At 42.3% G+C, this 18,171-nt stretch overlaps 1 protein-coding gene across 4 annotated transcripts in view; it reads right to left on the bottom strand.

Moving 5' to 3' along the window:
* LOC146064386 (uncharacterized) overlaps positions 1-17,755 on the bottom strand; it is a 29,991-nt gene extending 12,236 nt beyond the window's left edge. The window contains exons 1-5 of one of the 4 annotated variants that reach the window (XM_083177833.1): positions 16,590-17,755; positions 15,901-15,996; positions 15,363-15,480; positions 15,018-15,130; positions 6,321-10,741 (exon numbers count right to left, since the gene is read on the bottom strand). In XM_083177833.1, coding sequence (XP_083033959.1) covers positions 15,030-15,130; positions 15,363-15,480; positions 15,901-15,996; positions 16,590-16,736 — 462 coding nt within the window. In that variant the 5' untranslated portion in view covers positions 16,737-17,755 and the 3' untranslated portion in view covers positions 6,321-10,741; positions 15,018-15,029. Of the gene's footprint in view, positions 1-6,320; positions 10,742-13,057; positions 14,746-15,017; positions 15,131-15,362; positions 15,481-15,900; positions 16,008-16,589 lie in introns of those variants that run through there. The other 3 variants (XR_014471801.1, XM_083177832.1, XM_083177834.1) reach the window with 3 other exon arrangements.
* Positions 17,756-18,171: the final 416 nt, after the last annotated feature.

The raw sequence follows: 18,171 nt of genomic DNA, 5'->3' as shown, positions 1-18,171 counted from the left end.
ACTCAATATTTCCCTCAGTATATTACAACATAAGAACTCAGGAATCCCTGATACAGAATAAAAAAAAGCATCTATAAATGGAAGATGGAGGGTATTAAGTCAATAGTGGATGTCTTGGATGTAGAAGACCTGTCGATGCTCTCCTATGAGAATTTAGGCGAGAAATTCCCAAGGTACATATTCCAAGGTTTAGTTATTACCAACTAAGAAGCTATGTAACCAGTATATTAAAAAACTTAACAGACAATGAACTAACAGGGGGTTTGGAAGTTATGACACGCCAGGCAGTAATTAAGAGATGTACTACTTCTTTATTGTATATACAGATTAAAAGACAGTTACAGGTGGAGGATATACAGACAGGGATGGCAAAATGGAGTGTAGATCTCCCTGGGCTATCCCTCCAAACTACAGTATACTGTCAGCATTTGTTAGAATAAATAAAAACTTAGTGACAGCATCATACAGTACATGGAGATGCAATATAAACTATTACATAAAAAAAACTAAAAAAAATTCCAACCCTGCCCATCTCCCTGAAGCGGAGATGGGCAGGGACCCAATGCGCCGCTGTCGTTGGTCTGGGACACGCTTGCGTGTGATATGCACGCGCGTCCCAGTCCCTATCGCCGGCGCTCTCCAGAGAAGGGGATCTGGCGGGCACCGGGCAAGGATGAAGAAGGCTTCATCTGTATAGCCAAAATAGCTGCAGCAACACGGAAGACGATTCTTTCACAATGGACAGCCTCTAATACATTATCATGGGATGGGTGAAGCCTGGGGGGGACCCCTTTATTGGGGGGTCCCCACACCTCCAGGTACCCTGTCCAAGGCTGATCAGCCACGGTACTCATGTTTTGGATGGGGGACCTTATATAAAAAGTGTCCCCCAGCTGTGGCATGACAATGAGGGCTGTTGGAGCCTGGTGCTTGTTCAAAATATGGGGGACCCCCAAATTTTTGTCCCGCGTATTTTTGGAACCAGGACCGGTCCAAGAGTCCAGGGCTGGTTTCAGAAATACGTGGGACCCCTATGATTTTTGTCCCCCGTATTTTTGGAACCAAGTCAATGAGCCCAGGGATGGTTAGGCTCAGGATGGGGGACTCCACGCCATTTAAAAAAAAAAAAATACATTTTTTTAACACAGGACCATGCACAGATCGCAATGATCTATGCAGGGTTCTGGCCAATTCGCATATAAGAACCTGGTCTAAATGTTTGCAGATTTTTAGACACATTTTCCCGAATTCGCATCTCATTAAATATGCAAATTGTATACTTTTCAATGGGAAAACATCTAGATGCGAGTTCCGGCGCAACTAAAAATCGCACTTTCAGAAAGTGCGATTTTGTGGCAAAATCAGCATTTTTTTGCCGTTTTTCACATCTCATTAAATATGCGAATTTGGGAAAAAGTGCGATTTCTGCAGTTTTTGACTTAAAATATCGCAAAAATAACATTTTTGTATCTCATTAAATGTCACCCATGGTGTAAAAAGTAAATATTTTATCAGAAATTTCCTCAATAAAAATATATTTAAAATAATTAAAAAAAATATTTTAGGAAACATATCATTAACATTTATGTTAGTTTTCCTGGAAGCTTTTTAGTTTAAAAAATCTAACAATATACAGTAGATGTTAATTATTTATTTATTTAAAGTTTCTTATATAGCACAGCAGATTCCATTGCGCTTTACAATTGTAAACAGAGATAAAACAAACTGGGTAACAACAGACAGACTTGGAGGTAAGAGGTCCCTAATGATATTCTTCTTGTAATAGATAAAAAAAAATTGCGGTTTATACTGTATATGGAACTGTAAAATATTATAATTGGCAGCGATACTTCCTTTGTCCTATAATAATGTATTTTTGAAGAGTTATATTCAATTGCAAATGTTTTTTACTTATTCTTTTTCATCTAAGCCACCTGCAAAATCTTTATAGGTCACACACAATTTTTCATCAAATTTTACATCACTAGCGGAATTTATACTGTCAAATTTCCATTCTGCTTTTATTTTAATGATTCATTTACACATGTTAAAACACAGAGAATTTGCATGTCTACATGTAAGGGTATAGCTGGTGAGGAATACATTCATTGAAACTAATGTACGCTACAAGAAGCAGGGTGACCTAGTTTCTTCTCAGAACTGAATTGCCTTGTGTTTCATCTTAATTTAAGAGAGTAAAGAGATTACTGCATTCAGTATCAAGGGTATTGCACATTAACTTTCAATGACAGTTCAAAACTTTGATTATTTTGTTTTCCAAAGACAACATTAAGCTTTTGTGACAGATGTTGTGAATAATATGAATTTCTAGCAAACCAGCCGTGTAAGCTCATTGTATAGTTATGCACAGGAATATTTATAATGGAAACTAAGTTTGGAAAGATATCATGTGTTTTCATGTGTGAAAATTTTGCTGGTGTTAGTTATCTCATTTTATAATTTGCTAGATATTTTTACCATTTTGTTCAAAGAGTGAAGACATGAAAAAGATACCCAATTCCTACTTATTAAGAAATGTAACCACATTTCAATAATATGCTTATACTGTATATTCTATTTGAACTTTGTAAATACTAATGTACATATCTGGGAACTTTTTGAATATATCGACCCTGAGAAAGGTAAATCCTGTCAGTAGCGCACACGGGGGGGGGGGGGGGGGGGGTTCTGAGTACGGCAGAGGAAAGCTGCGGCACCCGGCAGCAGCAGTTGTGGTTCAGACGTACATTGAGCCATCTGCTGAGATTCCAGGCTGCTCGTCCCTCTACTATGTGCACTTGGCCATCTATTATCCAGCCCAAATGCTAGGGTATATAGCATGGGTCTTCAAACTGTGGCCCTCCAGATGTTGTGAAACTACAAATCCCAGCATGCCTTTGCCACAGTTTTAACACTCCCTTATAGCAAAACTGTGGCAAGGCATGCTGGGATTTGTAGTTTCACAACATCTGGAGGGCCACAGTTTGAAGACCCATGGTATATAGTGTAATGTGTAGTGCAGTACAGCATGTAGGGGGGATGTAGTGTAATGTGTAGAGTAGTCCAGCATGTAGGGGGATGTAGTGTTACTGTATGTGCAGTGTGTAAGGAAATGTAGTGTAATTTAGCATGTCTTGTAGTGCAGCATGTAGTGCCCTTTTCCTGTATACTTGATAATCTGTTTTTTTTTATCAATTATTAATTTATTTATTTCATTTGTGTCATCACATATTTGGAAACTGTGATAGTGTGCTGCTGCATATGTAGTAAGGTACATATGTAACCAGTCTTGGCTACAAAAACAGCAACCATCTGCTTGGCCACACTGTGCTCATGTTGGACCTTAAGTGATGGTGCACCTCCAACTGGGTTCCACTGCACTGGCTGTTGTTGGTCTCATAGTTAAAACTGTAGATCCAGGATTCATTCCTACTGATGATTTTTCAAGTTTAAGTGACCACCATCAATCCTAACCAACGTGATGTGGCCCCAAGACAACCCGAGCCTCCTTCTGCCCTTGAGTCAGCCTGCAGAACCTTGTTTAGGCCATGCTTTTCATGAATTATTAAGCGAATAGATCCCAATGAGATGTCTATCTCTTTCCTTGGGCTATGGTTACTCTGGTGTCCACCTAAACTTTGGCCCACACAGCAGCAACATTCACCTCGATAATGGCAGACAAAGGTAATCAGCAGCAATTATTTTCCAGGGACCATCTTACATGCAGAAAATCTGCAAACAATTCAAACACAGCAGTTCGTAATGCTGCTTACTCCCCAAAAATTGGTCAAAACTCTCCTGATGTCGTAGACCACTTTTTATAATGGCTCTCCAGTGGCCTCTAATAAGCTATATAAAGAGTTTGTGAAGGTAATTAACATGTTGACTACTTCAGTGTGCCAAAGTGATATCACTAGGTAGTTGCAGAATGCATCTTGGCCTCACCAAAGCCAATTCCTGTCTCTGCATAGAAGATGGCACTGCAGACAAGGTACTCTCTGGGGCAGCCTGAATCTCCCCATAGTGATGAAAACGTGGGTTCAGAGTGGGAGAATATGCCCCAAGTTGTGATGCCATGCTCCCCTTTATTTTTTACCATTAATGTCGCAGTTGGTGTCCAAGAAGGTAGGTCCACCACTGTTATGCAGTGTTGCTTATATGCAGTTTTGGTGCTTGACATTTCACAAGTACTTTAGTTGGAGATTACAGTTCACAACCAGACAGACAGATGTGTCTAGATTATGTCTACTCTATGTATGCTGCAATGCACATCGGGAAATTATTGCACACTCCTCACCCTGGGGTCCATTGTGTCATTTACTCTGTGATATTTAATGTGCATGTTAAGTGCAGTACTTGCAAACTCTTCCCTCCGCTTTATCATACCTCCATTCCCGTTTGCCTTATTTTCCCAGTCTCATTATGTAATTACTGTTTGACTTATTATTTAGATTGTGTGTGCTACAGTATTTTGGAAAAAAAGTTCAATTATACACTATAAAGATTATTTTTACATGCTTCATCTCCTCATTTTCTTCACTGAACTATAAAATTTGTGGGTGTAATTCATTTAGGCTTTATTAAAATGAAGGCTTTGCTCCTAATCTAAGGATGCAATATTTAAAAGACACATTCTACCCCAAGTTTTCAGTTGAATATTAATTGTCATTTATATTTTTGGATTGATTTCAACATGTTGTCTAAGACTAGGTACATACTTGCTGATCTATGATTCATACAGCCGATGAACAATACTGTAGCCAGTTGGAATATCACCTTGTGTATACAGCAAATATGTCTGTGAATGAGGCAGTTCACAGATATATCAGGTTGGCCGGCAGAACAGCCCATGCACCTGTAAATCTGCTTTCGTCTATGAACGACCCACCGACCGAAAGTTATACCGGTGCAGAATATATTGCTTGTGAGTGATGACAGCACAAGTGGGTGGGCATTTTTAAATGGGTCTGGTGGCCAGATATATCAGACAGACAAATTGTAAAATCATTTTTAATCATAAACCGTACCAGTTTACATTGATCAGCTGGTCAGCCATTTTAATGGAAAAGGAGGAGTGACATAAAGCTGAATCAACCCTGCTCTGAGTTACATACAAAATTGCATTTTGCCTAGAAAGTCATTGGTAGAACAAAGATGCTTATGCTATATTAATATGATAAACCGGTGGTTTCGAAACATGTTTGAATCACAGTGCCCTGGATCATCAACTTTTTTTCAAGGCACCCCTAGGCCAAAATTTCTTATTGAGAAATTCGGAAACACATTTTAAATTAAGTGTGTTTATATATCATCCTTATGGTCAATTATGTGGTGAGGGACAAGATTTACTTCTATATGTCTACATTTTTTATGATTGATGGCCACCAGCACTGGGTTTGCCTATTACATTGACCATTATAATTGGCCCTGGACCACGAACCCAAGGCACTCCTGCAAGTGTCCTGTGCCCCCCCCCACACACACACACACACACACATACACTCACATACAACTTGACAAGAGGCACAGTACAATTGTAAGTGCTACCCAATCAACTTCTGCCTTACATGTTACAAGCTGTACTGTGCTACAATATTTCTATTGATTGCCCTCCATAAATAAACCTGTTACATTTCTACCTTTGCCAATTGTGCGTCCTTCATTTGTGGCCCTTTCTTCCTCGAAGTTACTTTAACTATGATTTTTAAGTATTGTTGCATACATCCTAACATTGGTGGCAGTGGAGGAGGGACACTTTTGTGCACCAAAAGCACAAGCCCAAAAAAGGGGGCATGGCCTCCCTGTCACATGGTGTGGTGTATAATCTCCATACTCCCACAAGGCCATGCTCCCATTTTTACCACTGTGGGGGGCATGGTCAGTGCTCTGTGAGCTGCCGGCCATGCTCCCAGCCCCACTGCTGAGCAGAGCAAGGGATAGCAGAGGGGCACTGGCAGTCCTGGGTGGGACACGCAAACTCACAAGAATACAATCAGTTTGAAGGTATGTTGTAATGTTTCCTATAGTATTGCATTCAGTGCAAAAAATTGATATCCTTTATTAAGTATTTTTATTTTATTTTAATGGGACTGATAAAATATAAATCAAAAAGTGAATTGAAATAAAAAAGCTTTAAAAAATTCTATAAAAAAGAGGATAGAATGGACCATAGTACGTATTTGTCTCCAGGCTTTTCATTAAAACATCTCTTGCAAGTAGAAAATGTAAAATAAAAATTATTATATACAAAGACTCCAAATCATTAATGATTTATTGTTTTATCTGATTTATTGTAAGTGTCAAAATTCTCAGACATTAGTTCATTCAATTATCTGGAAGCAGTGTATAACAATGTGCTTCATGTATAATTCCATCAGATATTTAAGACAGATGTTTTCATTATTATTTTTAAAGGGACATGGCACTGGCAAATCAAGGAAATAACTCACAGTAGATTAATTGATTATTATAGAAAATAAGAAATTAGGTGTTTGTGTAGTTTCACGGTGGCAGCTACGTAGTTAGCGTAGCGTCCATTTCAGAATCTGCGTCATGTTCCCATGACCAGCGTAGTCAGTCAGAAGTAGCATGCTGTGTTCCTGCGACCAGTATAGTCAGCGTAGGCAGTACGTAGTTAGTGTAACGTCCCTGTCAGAAACGGCGTAGTGTTCCCGCGACTAGCGTAGTCATCGTAGTTAGTCAGAACTAGTGTCCCTGTCAGAAACCGCGTCTTGTTCTAGCATCGCAGTTAGTCAGAAGTAGTGAACCTGTCAGAAACTGTTTCTTGTTCTAGCGTAGTCATCATAGTTAGTCAAAAGTAGCGTCCCTGTCAAGAACAGCATCTTGTTCTCGCGGCCGCTTAGCGAATGCAGCGTAGTGTTCCTGCAGACATTGTAGCGTCAGTTAGCTGGTAGTTTGAGCGGTATGCAGTTAGCGTAGTCAGTCAGCTGTTATATTCTGTGAGGTCAGACCAGCTGTTAGATTCTGTAAGAGTCAGATCCATTTCAGTCATGGCTGCTGAAAAGCTCACTCTTTTCAACCGTCCGCAGACAGAGGAGGAGTCGGTGGCTTTTCTACAAAACAACAAATTTCTTTGAAGGCATTTCTAGGGAGACTCGTGCTTTGTCACAGCCGTCGAAAGATGTGATGCCAGCACCCTGGTGGCCGCCATCGAGAGGCACGTGGAACCGGGGATGACCATCTTCTTGTATTGCTGGCGTGCCTACAAGACAGAGCAGCTGGAGCTAGCAGGGTACCACCACGCTCTTGTGAACCACCGGAACAACTTTGTGGATCCAGAGACAGGGGTTCACACCGAGAACATCGAGTGGCTTTGGGGATCTTGCAAGTGGTGCAATAAACGCCAAAGGGGCATTGCGCACCATCAGCTAGACTCCTACTTACAGGAGTTCATATGGAGAAAGACTCTTGGTGCCAAAAACCCGTTCCAGCGTATCCTCCATGCGCTATCCCTGCTCCCCCAGGCCGAGAAAGGCGACGCCACAGAGGAAGAGACAAGTGCATTGACTTCTCATGATGTTTCTGCAAATGCAGTTTCTGAGGAATGACTTTCTCAATGTTTTTGTCTTTATTCTTCGTCTTTTTCATTGTATTGTATTCATTCTTCTTCTTTATTATTAACTAAAAACCAGTTACCAATTAACACATGTCGTCATTACTGTCTCAGATGTATGATATGGCAGGTGTGAATGTGTTCCTGAAAAACAACCACCATCCATGCCAGCCCGAAGCGTGGCAGCACAGCGAGCCCCGCGAGGGGATGCATTATGCGTCCTCCTGACCTTTTCATACACCCACTATCCACATCGGTGTGGACTGACGCGGAATTAATGTGAAGTAATCCGCGTCCACTTGCGGGACATGCTGCGCTCGCCATGCTTCGGGCTCGGTGGCTCGCTGCGCTTGCCACACTTTATAAAATCTGCTACACGCCGAAGTGGATAGTGGGGGTATGAAAAGGTCGGGAGGACACCTAACGCATCCTCTCGTGAGGCTCGCTGTGCTCGCCGCGCTTCGGGCTGGCGTGGATGGTGGAATAAACAAGGTTGACAGCTGTTACAAGGACAAGTGTCATTGTCCACAGGTTTAATAGTGTTTTAATTGCTGCACCCTATGTAGCTCTATACCCAACTAAATTTTGACGACCGCTAGAGCGTCTAAATTTAGATGTACCCTTTGTTAGCGTATAAATTAAATTGCTACATCATCTAAATTTTGATGACCGCTAGAGCGTCTAAATTTAGATGCAACCTTGTTAGCAGTTTGCAGAGCATCAAAATTTAGACGCTAGAGTGTCTAAATTTAGATGCACCCTTTGTTAGCGTATACATTTTGACGACCCCTTTGTTAGCGGTTTGCCGGCGCTGTACTTTCAGTGTTTGTTAGCGGTTTTCCGGGGTGTCTATCTCTCTGTGGAACTATAAGTGCCACAATGACCTGTCACCGCAGGGCTGCCACAGAGTCACTATGCTGACAACGTAGTTCAAGATGCAACGGTGAAACTACAGAAGTAAGGCAACCGTTGGACTACGCTGATAACGCAGCTTTAAACAAACTTAGCGTAGCGCTGCTGCCGGGGCTATGCTGATAACATTGGATTCAAACTTAGCGTAGAGCTGCCGCCATGAAACTACACAAGTACCTGAAATTATAATAATGCAGTGAGGTCTAGTACTTCCCTTAAATCCCTCATACTGTACAGATTTTCCAGCTACAGTATTTGTGAAGGGGCTCGCAGTCATAATTACATGTCAATGGAGAATCTGGTCATTCACAGTGTATATATTTTAATGAGTTTAATCATAAAAAAATAATCATATGTCACATGACCCTGATTGGTGTGGAAAAGCACCCTGTGGAAGGTTTTTTGTTTGTTTTGTAAGTCATTTTTATACCTCACACATATGATTGCAATTAACAAATCCTTTATATGCTTTATCTGGTCTTGACCATCAAAGCTATTAGTGAACTTTGCAATGATTCAGATCACCGTGCATCTACTGTGAAAGGTCTGCAACTCTATACTGTAAATAGATCACATTAAAGTTTTAAAACTACTTTAATGTTATTAGTGTTGGAGATTATGGCCTTGCTTTATTTCCAGTGATTGATGCATGCACAGTAGATCTCAGTGCTGCTACTTTGCTGCATTACCAGAGCTGTAAAAATGTCCACAGTGCCACTAGTGCTCTAGTGCACCTGTCAGTTCACACCTGAACTGATACGCATGTGTGCCGTATCGGTCCTGGGGTGCTGCCTTGTTTTTATTAAAAGGGTGCTGCTAAGTGTGTAATATCAGTCAAGGGGAGCTGCTCAGTGTCCCATAGCATTCCAGGGGTGCTGCTAAGTGTGCAGTATCAGTCATGGAGTGCTTATAAGTGTGCAGTATCAGACCAGGGGTGCTGCTAAGTGTGCTGTATCAGTCCATGGGTGCGACTAAGTGTGCTGTATCAGTCTAGGGGTGCTGCTAAGTGTGTCGTATCATTCCAGTGTTTGTGCTGCACACTTCTATTGCTTAGCTTATTTATCCAGCTACCTTGGTGCAACCTTTTGGTCTAAATACAATATTGTGAGCTGTGATGTGTTTAGAATAGACTGGAAATGTGTGGAAAGTAATGTTATTGAGGTTAATTATACGGTAGGAACAAAAAAAATCTGTAGCTAACTTCTGGGAAGCAGTTATTGATTTACACCACATTGTATGCCTGCTTGCCTGTGCTTAAAGTGGTCCTGATAAGTGATGGAACTCACTTGACCTGCCACTGCCCCCCCCCCCCCCCACCCATAAGGTGGAGCCTGGGCCTGCAAACTACAAAATTTGTGCTCTAACTTCCATACTTTATAAAGGGACAGCGGTCTGACAACGATGGTGATCACTTCAATTCATATTGTGCCACACAGTAGCACAATCATATTCACATTACTCCGCATGTAGTGGGCCTGATTTATATTATGCCACATAGTAGTGCCCCTTATTCAGATTATTACACAATAGCGCCCCTTATTTACATTTGCTTATTCGTGTTATGCACTCCTTATACATGTATGCCATACAGTAGTGTTGCTTACACATAATATTAACAGTAGTATTAACAGTAGTATTGCTTAGTCACATAATGCTCAATAAAATAGTACCCCTTACACAAAATGTCCACAGTAAGTGCCCTTTATGCACATATCTTTTTCCATCCCTCCAGTAGCTTCCCCTTCTTTCTTCTTCACTGCAGCGGTGGTGGCGGCATGACATCAAATACGCCGTGCCAGACAAGGAGAAAACTGTGACAGGCTGCTTTTCTGTTAGAATTACTTTGCAGGGCTGCTGTGGAGGTGGAACTGAATTGCCCCTACCATTACAGGTGGTGGAACTCAGTTTAAAGTGCCCCTAAAAAGTCTAATTCTGGAAATATTTTTGAGATGAAAATGGCAGGTTTGTGAGAGGTGCTGAATATGTGGGTTGAAGGAGAGAGAGGAGTCAAGGATTACTCCAAGACAGCGTATTATATGGTGTGGTCGCAAATGATGTGACCATGGCAGGCAAGTAGTTACTGTAAGTTGCTTGAAACAATTGAGTACAGTACTTCCTTAACTTAAAGTATCCTTCATTGTACATATCCGATTTCATTAGTATTTTCATGGTCTTCTAATTTAAGACAATAAAATAGTAAACGTGGATTCCTTGCATTGTGTTTAAACAACGCATGGTAATCTTATAGATCCATACCTAATGATGAAATAAAGAAAGGAAAACTGCTTTAGAATCTTAGTATAATTATTTGCTCAGGCCAATCATAGTAAATATATTCAAGGTAGCCTTAGTTGGAGCCATACAATGTGCTGTTAAGTACTATAGGTACAAATGTCAATTTGAGAAATCTAATGCACAAATTGAATTACAAAAGCTAAATTGCCAGCATGATGGATTTTAAAGACTTGAATGCACTTTGTGCCACGAAAATTGCATTTAGTATCCTATTCAATATTGTATGAAGCTTTTAATGTGCAATAAATCATAAGTTTCTCTCAAATAAATAGAAGCTGACAATTCATTGATTGCTTCTAAATCCCACCATTATATATAAACATTTAACAGAGAAACAGATCTCATGTTGATGATATCTATAGGATGTATACATTTCTGTATTAAATATTTGTAAAACAAAGCAAAAAAATATTAATATATATACTTATATCCATTATTAACATGTTTACTAAGATCTGTAGGCAAGGCTATGTTTCTAGACAAGTTGTCTCCCAGTGCAAACAAATAAAATGCACCCCATACATTAATTTATAGGGAAGAACCTAACTTTTGCAACCTGCATGACTAGACATTGGTTAACGCAGGAATGTCCTTGTCCCTCCTTAAATTGGCTGGCTGTAGGCCACACAGTGACCTACTGTAGTAGGCCTCACAAATCAAGGCTAACAATGAGAGGCTATTTAAATCTATGTACAGTGTCTATCTGTAATGCCTATTACACATTATGCCCCATACTGTGAAGGTCATTATACATTATGCCCCACACTGTAATGCCCATTACATAATATGCCCCACACCGTAATGTCATTTACGCATTATGCGGCACTCCGTGATGCAAATTACACATTTTGCCCCACACCATGATGCCAATTACACATTATGCCCCACAGCATAATACCCATTACACATTATGCCCCCACTGTAATGCCCATTACACAATATGCCCCACACCACAATGTTAATTACACATTATGCCGCACACCACAGGGGTTATTCTGATTCACTCGGAAAGGCACAATCACTCTCTAATGGACAAAACCATATGTACTGCAGGTGGGGGAGATGTAACATGTGCAGAGAGAATTAGATTTGAGTGTTTTATTGTTTCTGTGTAGGGTAATTACTGGGTGTTGTGTGTGTGTGTGTGCTGGATGCTGGTCCGATGCTCCCACACACACCAACTCCCTAAACACCAGAGAGCCGCAACTTAGGCTCTAGTGCCGACCATTGCGCGCATGCGCACCACATACCGGAAGTCCAGGGCCAGGGTGACACTGCACCTTACCATTGAAAAAGTCCCTTATAGGGACGAAACTATTACTTTGCAATATTGTACTATTGCTTATATGGTTAATTAAACTGTGCTTTTTATTCAAGCACTAGTCTCCAGTTCCCTTATTCCACCCACCCCTCCTGCCATCATACTTCCACACACGGAACAATCCAGGCAAGGAGTGCATGCTGAATCTGCAAAACCGAAAGGTAAGTTACTACAAACACCTGCATTTAACCTTGACCCATTCTGACACCTACCCTTACATCTGAGGTATGGACACCCTATCCCAGAAGCAAGGGACGCACATTGCAGAACCCCCAGCCACAATTCCCCCTGAGCCAAACATCTCTCTTCTTGGGACAGGATATTCCATACCCAGTGGTGTAGCTAGGTGCCATGGTGCCCGGAGCAAGGGCATATTCTGCACCCCCCGCCGGTAATGAACTGCGCTATATAAGTAACAGTAACAGAATCTGATGCGCTATGTAAGGTGCTGTAACGGAATCTGCTGTGCTATATAAGACACTGTAAAGGAATCTGCTGCGCTATATAAGACACTGTAACGGAATCTGCTGCGCTATATAAGACACTGTAACGGAATCTGCTGCGCTATATAAGACACTGTAACGGAATCTGCTGCGCTATATAAGACGCTGTAACAGAATCTGCTGCGCTATATAAGTCACTGTAACGGAATCTGCTGTGCTATATAAGAAACTGTAACAGAATCTGCTGCGCTATATAACATACTGTAACGGAATATGCTGCGCTATATAAGACGCTGTAATGGAATCTGCTGCGCTATATAAGACACTGTAACGGAATCTGCTGCGCTATATAAGACACTGTAACGGAATCTGCTGCGCTATATTAGATGCTGACAGCTGTAAATAAATAAATATTTATACATATAAAGATACTGTATATACAGCACAGCAGGGCAGCAGCAGAAGCCAGAGAGATTCACTCTCCCTCCCCACCCCTCCCCTGGGCCCCATGAATCCACCAAAAACAAAGTTTATTACTATGTTTATTGTCAACAACATTAATTAGCTGTAAAAAATAAAATAAATCCACCTTGAATAATGGATAAGTTAACAGGGCGGCACAGGCGGCAGCAAAACACCTTTTCCTCCTCCAGGTTACAGCCAGCGCTTGGGAAGGCTGATGACGCTGCTGTGCTGTAGCCAGGGAGGAGGGAGTGAGTCAGAGACAGGTGACTCTGGGAGTGGGAGGAGTCTGTAGTGCTGTTACGCTGCGCTGCCCGGAAGCCGGACTGAGCAGCAGCAGCAATTTAGAGAGAGGATATAGTGTCAGCCCGCCGCCCGGCCTCACCGTCCGTGACGCTTGGCGGCAGGGACCGGGTGAGCAGGGCAGGAGGCACGTTCGTATAGTAGTATGATACTTGTCTTGAACTTGTGCAGACTGCAGTGCAGGGATCATTTGCGGAGGGGGGGCGGGCCGGCGGTGCCATTCCACCAATCGGCGCCCGAAGCATGAGCGCCTCCCTACGCCTCTGTCCATACCTCCAACTACAGCGAAGCGAAGTGTTCGGACAGCTTTCCCAACACCCAGCCTACAGTTTTTGCTTCCTGCCACAGATTACCCAGTTACTTTAAACTTTGCTCACTCGTCACTGTAACCCTGGAGCGCCAGCACCACCCAAACTTGTACCAGAGTTTCTAAAAAGAGGGGACCAGGATTCCCCCCTACCGGTGCAGGCCACTAAGGGTTCACCCCCTCCCCCTCTCTGAGCGCTGTGCACACACCATTTGTCATGTTATCATAGCTAAAATCCAAACAGAAATGTGGGGCGCTCTTGGGTATCGGGATGAAAAAAGTTTTAATCAACACACAATGTTTAAAAAGTATCACATATTTAATATACAATGAAGCATGGAAAACACATATTAAAAATAGTACTAAATGAATAAAGAAAAAAATTTACAGTACATAGAAAAGATTTGCAGAATGAATAATGAATAAAGAATAATAAACTAAACAATTGATAAATATCAGCACATCCAACTGATTAAGGTGCAAACAATTACTCAGCGTATTCCACCAGTGTGAATTTTTTCCTTTGCCCTTTGGTAGGGTCTAACAGGTGGATATAAGCAAATATATGGGGTACAGTTCCTTATATAAGGCTTATGAGTCCAGTTATTTGACTGAGACCAATTTTATGTTTGGATTGCTAGTGTGCACACTGATTATATTGCAGAAATAGCTTTGCAAAGCAACGATATAGTTGAAGCAAGATTGGGAGCAAGGACTTCTGTTTTTTTGGTTGTTGCGTAATAAAACAGTGTCCGTCCTGTCCCCTTTCAAGCTCTTACCAGTGGTGGTCTGCTGGCGTTTTTTCAGTTTTGCGCTGAGTGGAAAAATCAGCACCGCAGCGCCCGCTCTCTCTGTCCTCCGCTCGGCTTAGGGATGTGTATCGCCGTTCAGCCGGTGAATTGGTGTGTGGCGATAGCCGCTTCCTCCTGCTGCCTTCTCCGCTTGGAGACTCACACGGCGCTCTGCCACAGCGTCCGTGGATAGTGATGTAATTAGCGGCTTGGAGGGGATGTTAGTAGTCGGCTCAGCGTCTGGCGGGTATTGTAGTGATGAGAGCGTCTTTCCTGGATATTGCTGGACTGGAACGCGTTTCGCCGCGCACTGGGCGGCTTTGTCAACCAAGTGTGAGCTAAGCAAAATAATTGTGAAACCTTTACACATACAGTACCTACACCCATGTTACATGCACAATAGGCTACATTACATTCCTCTCTTGCCACTACGTACCAACGGAAATGATTATAATGTGAAACAGGCATCACTCTTATTAACACTGTAAGCATTATATAAAGTCCAGGGGTACATGTGTAACTGAACAGTACCCATTGTTATGTGGCATAACCCACAACACACATTAAAAGCAAAAGGGCACATACTGCACAATTATGGTGGAATACTTACCCATTTGTTTGTTTACACAGGATCATCACAACTACTGCAGCAACCCACAGAATCAGTGGAAATGATGGACACAGATATGGATATCATACTCCATCCCGTCGAATCGTTTTCACCTGATGAAGAAACCAGAGCCACATCAATGACTGCAAGGGCAACAACTGTGGTGACTCCCCACCAACCTCTACCCACCCAGTCACCCCACACACCAACCACCCCTGAACAGGTAGCACAGTTATTGCACACATTTCACATGCAGCCAGCCTGGACAATCATCACTACTTTTGCTGGGTGGTAAAGCAGTATTCCTGATGATCTGTCCAAACACCTGAAATGACCTTTCATTACCCCGAAGGTGCATTCCACAACACTGCGGGTTGTTCCACATGTGCATCGTTATAGCGGTGCTGTGCAGGGCCTTCCGGGGAATGCATGAGCCACGGGAGACACCCATATCCTGAGTCACCTTTACAGAAAAGATGAGGTCAGTACAATATATGGTAACATATGTGCATTGGTCTTACATGAGCAAGGGGGGCAACACCAATATGCAAACAATAAACAATTCTGGTAAAGGAAAGGGACTGATTCCGCCTATCAGAAGAGAGTACACACTACAGTTCCACTTTAGATTTTAAAGAACAGGCACTATAGTACAGGGTACACTTACTGTTGCTAATTACTGGTTTACAAAACAAGCAGAGCCATATTTTAGGCAGACTGACTGCACCTTTAAAAGGTAATGAAGATTTTATAGAGTTGTGGGTACCGTTTACACCCGATTGGGACACTACACAGGAATGTAACAATTGGTTAGTATGTAAAGTAACACATTGTAGCACTATACATAATGGCCAAACATTTCTATATATTTAAATGTACTTACCAAGTAGCCAGCCCTCTGGCATTTGGTGGTCCTGGAATCGGTCCCAGAGGGCTTAGTGCCGCAGAATATAGGCATCATGGTAGTTCCCTGGGTAGCCTGCAACCACACTAAGGATTTTTAGGTTGGCATCTGTGACATCCTCTGACCTTATAAATGTATTAATGTAATATGTTGGACTTCATCACCAAATATTGGTTGCTGTATATTTATTCCCTTGGAAGAGACTGCATATATTAGCTTCCCTCACAGAGGGAATACAGCAATGGGTTAATATAACCTACAATAAATTTATGTTCAGGACACTTTTCATAGAAAAGGGATCTATAAGTAATAATTTCTCCAGTGAAGAAATTTCCCCTCAAGAACACCCCTCAAAGCAGGAGAAGTGGACTGTGCTGGACAGTCTGCTATATGGCTGAGACTGATGGATTGTACTATTTTCCCTGCTCTGGAGGGGGACCCTCTTTTCCCGAATTGCTGACACTGGGGTGTCATGGAATAATAAAGCTGGGAGTGCTTGTGCTCAGCGCGAGCCCCGTTGTGAGCCCGCTCAAAGAGAGGAGATATAAGGGGGCACAGGAGGCAGAGCGAGAGAGCTGAGGGAAGGCTGAGGTGACGGAGGACGGGAGCTGTTGGATGCTCGCTGAGGTAACTGACAGCGCAGCATCACATCGCAGGTTGAGGCTTACCAGCGGCAAACAGTGAAGACACAGGCTGGGTGGTGACGCAGGACCTGAGAGACAGTCCTGGGCGGCATCTGCGGCAGACTGACACCCGGAGGAGGCTGAATTATCCGGAGGGCGGCAACTAGATGGAGGTCGGGCAGAGAGATGCATCCTAGTGACAGCAAGGGGGAGTGGTGAGTGACAACCAGCCCCACGGCAGCTAGGTTAACTACGTGACAGCCTGTCTTCCCCACCGCTATATAGATAGAGAAACGGACATTCTCAGTGTAGCCCAGGGCAGCCAGAGGTCAGCGTATACAAGCTGGTGCAGCCAAGTTAACTCCTTGTATCCCTCTGAGCCTGATACAGTGCATACTAAATCTGCAGTCTGTGGAGGAAATTGCTAATTAAGTCTGTGTAGCCCGTGTTAACACTCAGCCAGTTGACTGGGAGAGAGGAGAGTGAGGGAGCAGTGCATTCTTCAGTCATTCATTCGCAGTTTAGGTTATACTGAGGAACATTTATTGAAGTAATTTGAGACTGTGCTACAGGGATCAGATAGCTATATCTGCAAGGGACAGAGAGGAAAATATTCACTGACATCTTACTGTCCCAGCTCAGTCAGAACAGTATCAGACTAGTCAAAGGCGAAACCCGGTTCACAGAACCAGGGGAGGGCCAAGAAGTAACTAGGAGATAATTGCCAGCTAAATCTGGGCAACCAGTGTTCACACTCAGAAAGCCACCTAACAGGGAAAGATTGAGAGAACAGTGCAGTATTCAGGCACTCATTATCATTCTGCAACTAAGTATCATTGCCAATACAGTAAAGCTGAGAGCGAGACCTTGTATCCAGTACAGTGTTGCAGGCTGTATAGCTCATTAAATAAGAAACCTTTAACCTTTATACCTGACTTTAAGGGAAAGTTGCCTCAGGAATGCAGGGATTCTAGCATAGAAATATGTTACAGTGGAAAAAGAGACTAAGTGCTATACATTCTGCCAGTGCAGTGCAGCAAGATAAATGGGGAAGTGTCTGTTCGTGCAAACCTGTCCAATCAGCTAGAGAGTAACCAACATAAGAACTGAGCTTAGAAAGGAGAAATCATCTCAGTGGATACAATAATTACAGCTGTAAAAGTTACTTCGTTAGCAGCAATTAAACCTTGGATTACAAATACTAAATTGCAATTCTGTCGTTTAAGGAATTAAGAGCGTACTTGGCATATTCAGTAGAGACTTTCAGCTTCTAAGGCCTTTGTGTAGACAAATACTGATTAATCTGCAACTACTTGAAGCAAGGATAGGAAGCGCTTAAGTACCCTTTGCCTATAAGACAGAGACTAGTGCACTTATTGTAACTGGGTGTTCGTATTATTGCGCAATAATAACCACAATAATAATATATTAGTTACTGTTGAAAGAATTCATTGTATATTGGAATGTAATTGTATTGAACAGTTAATAACTCATTTATTGGTTTTAGAGAGCAAAGGTAGGGTGGACTAATGTTTTAGTTCTTAGGGCCATTCCGGAAAATCCTGTGGATACGGGACCCCGACGTTTGTTCCAGATTAATAAAATATAATTGCCGTTGTAAAGGTGA

The sequence above is a fragment of the Crinia signifera genome, chromosome 3, assembly GCF_055691185.1.
Source record: "Crinia signifera chromosome 3, ASM5569118v1, whole genome shotgun sequence".
NCBI classification, from domain to species: domain Eukaryota; kingdom Metazoa; phylum Chordata; class Amphibia; order Anura; family Myobatrachidae; genus Crinia; species Crinia signifera.
Note: the sequence above shows the minus strand (reverse complement) of the source record. Positions and strands in the feature narration are given on the sequence as shown.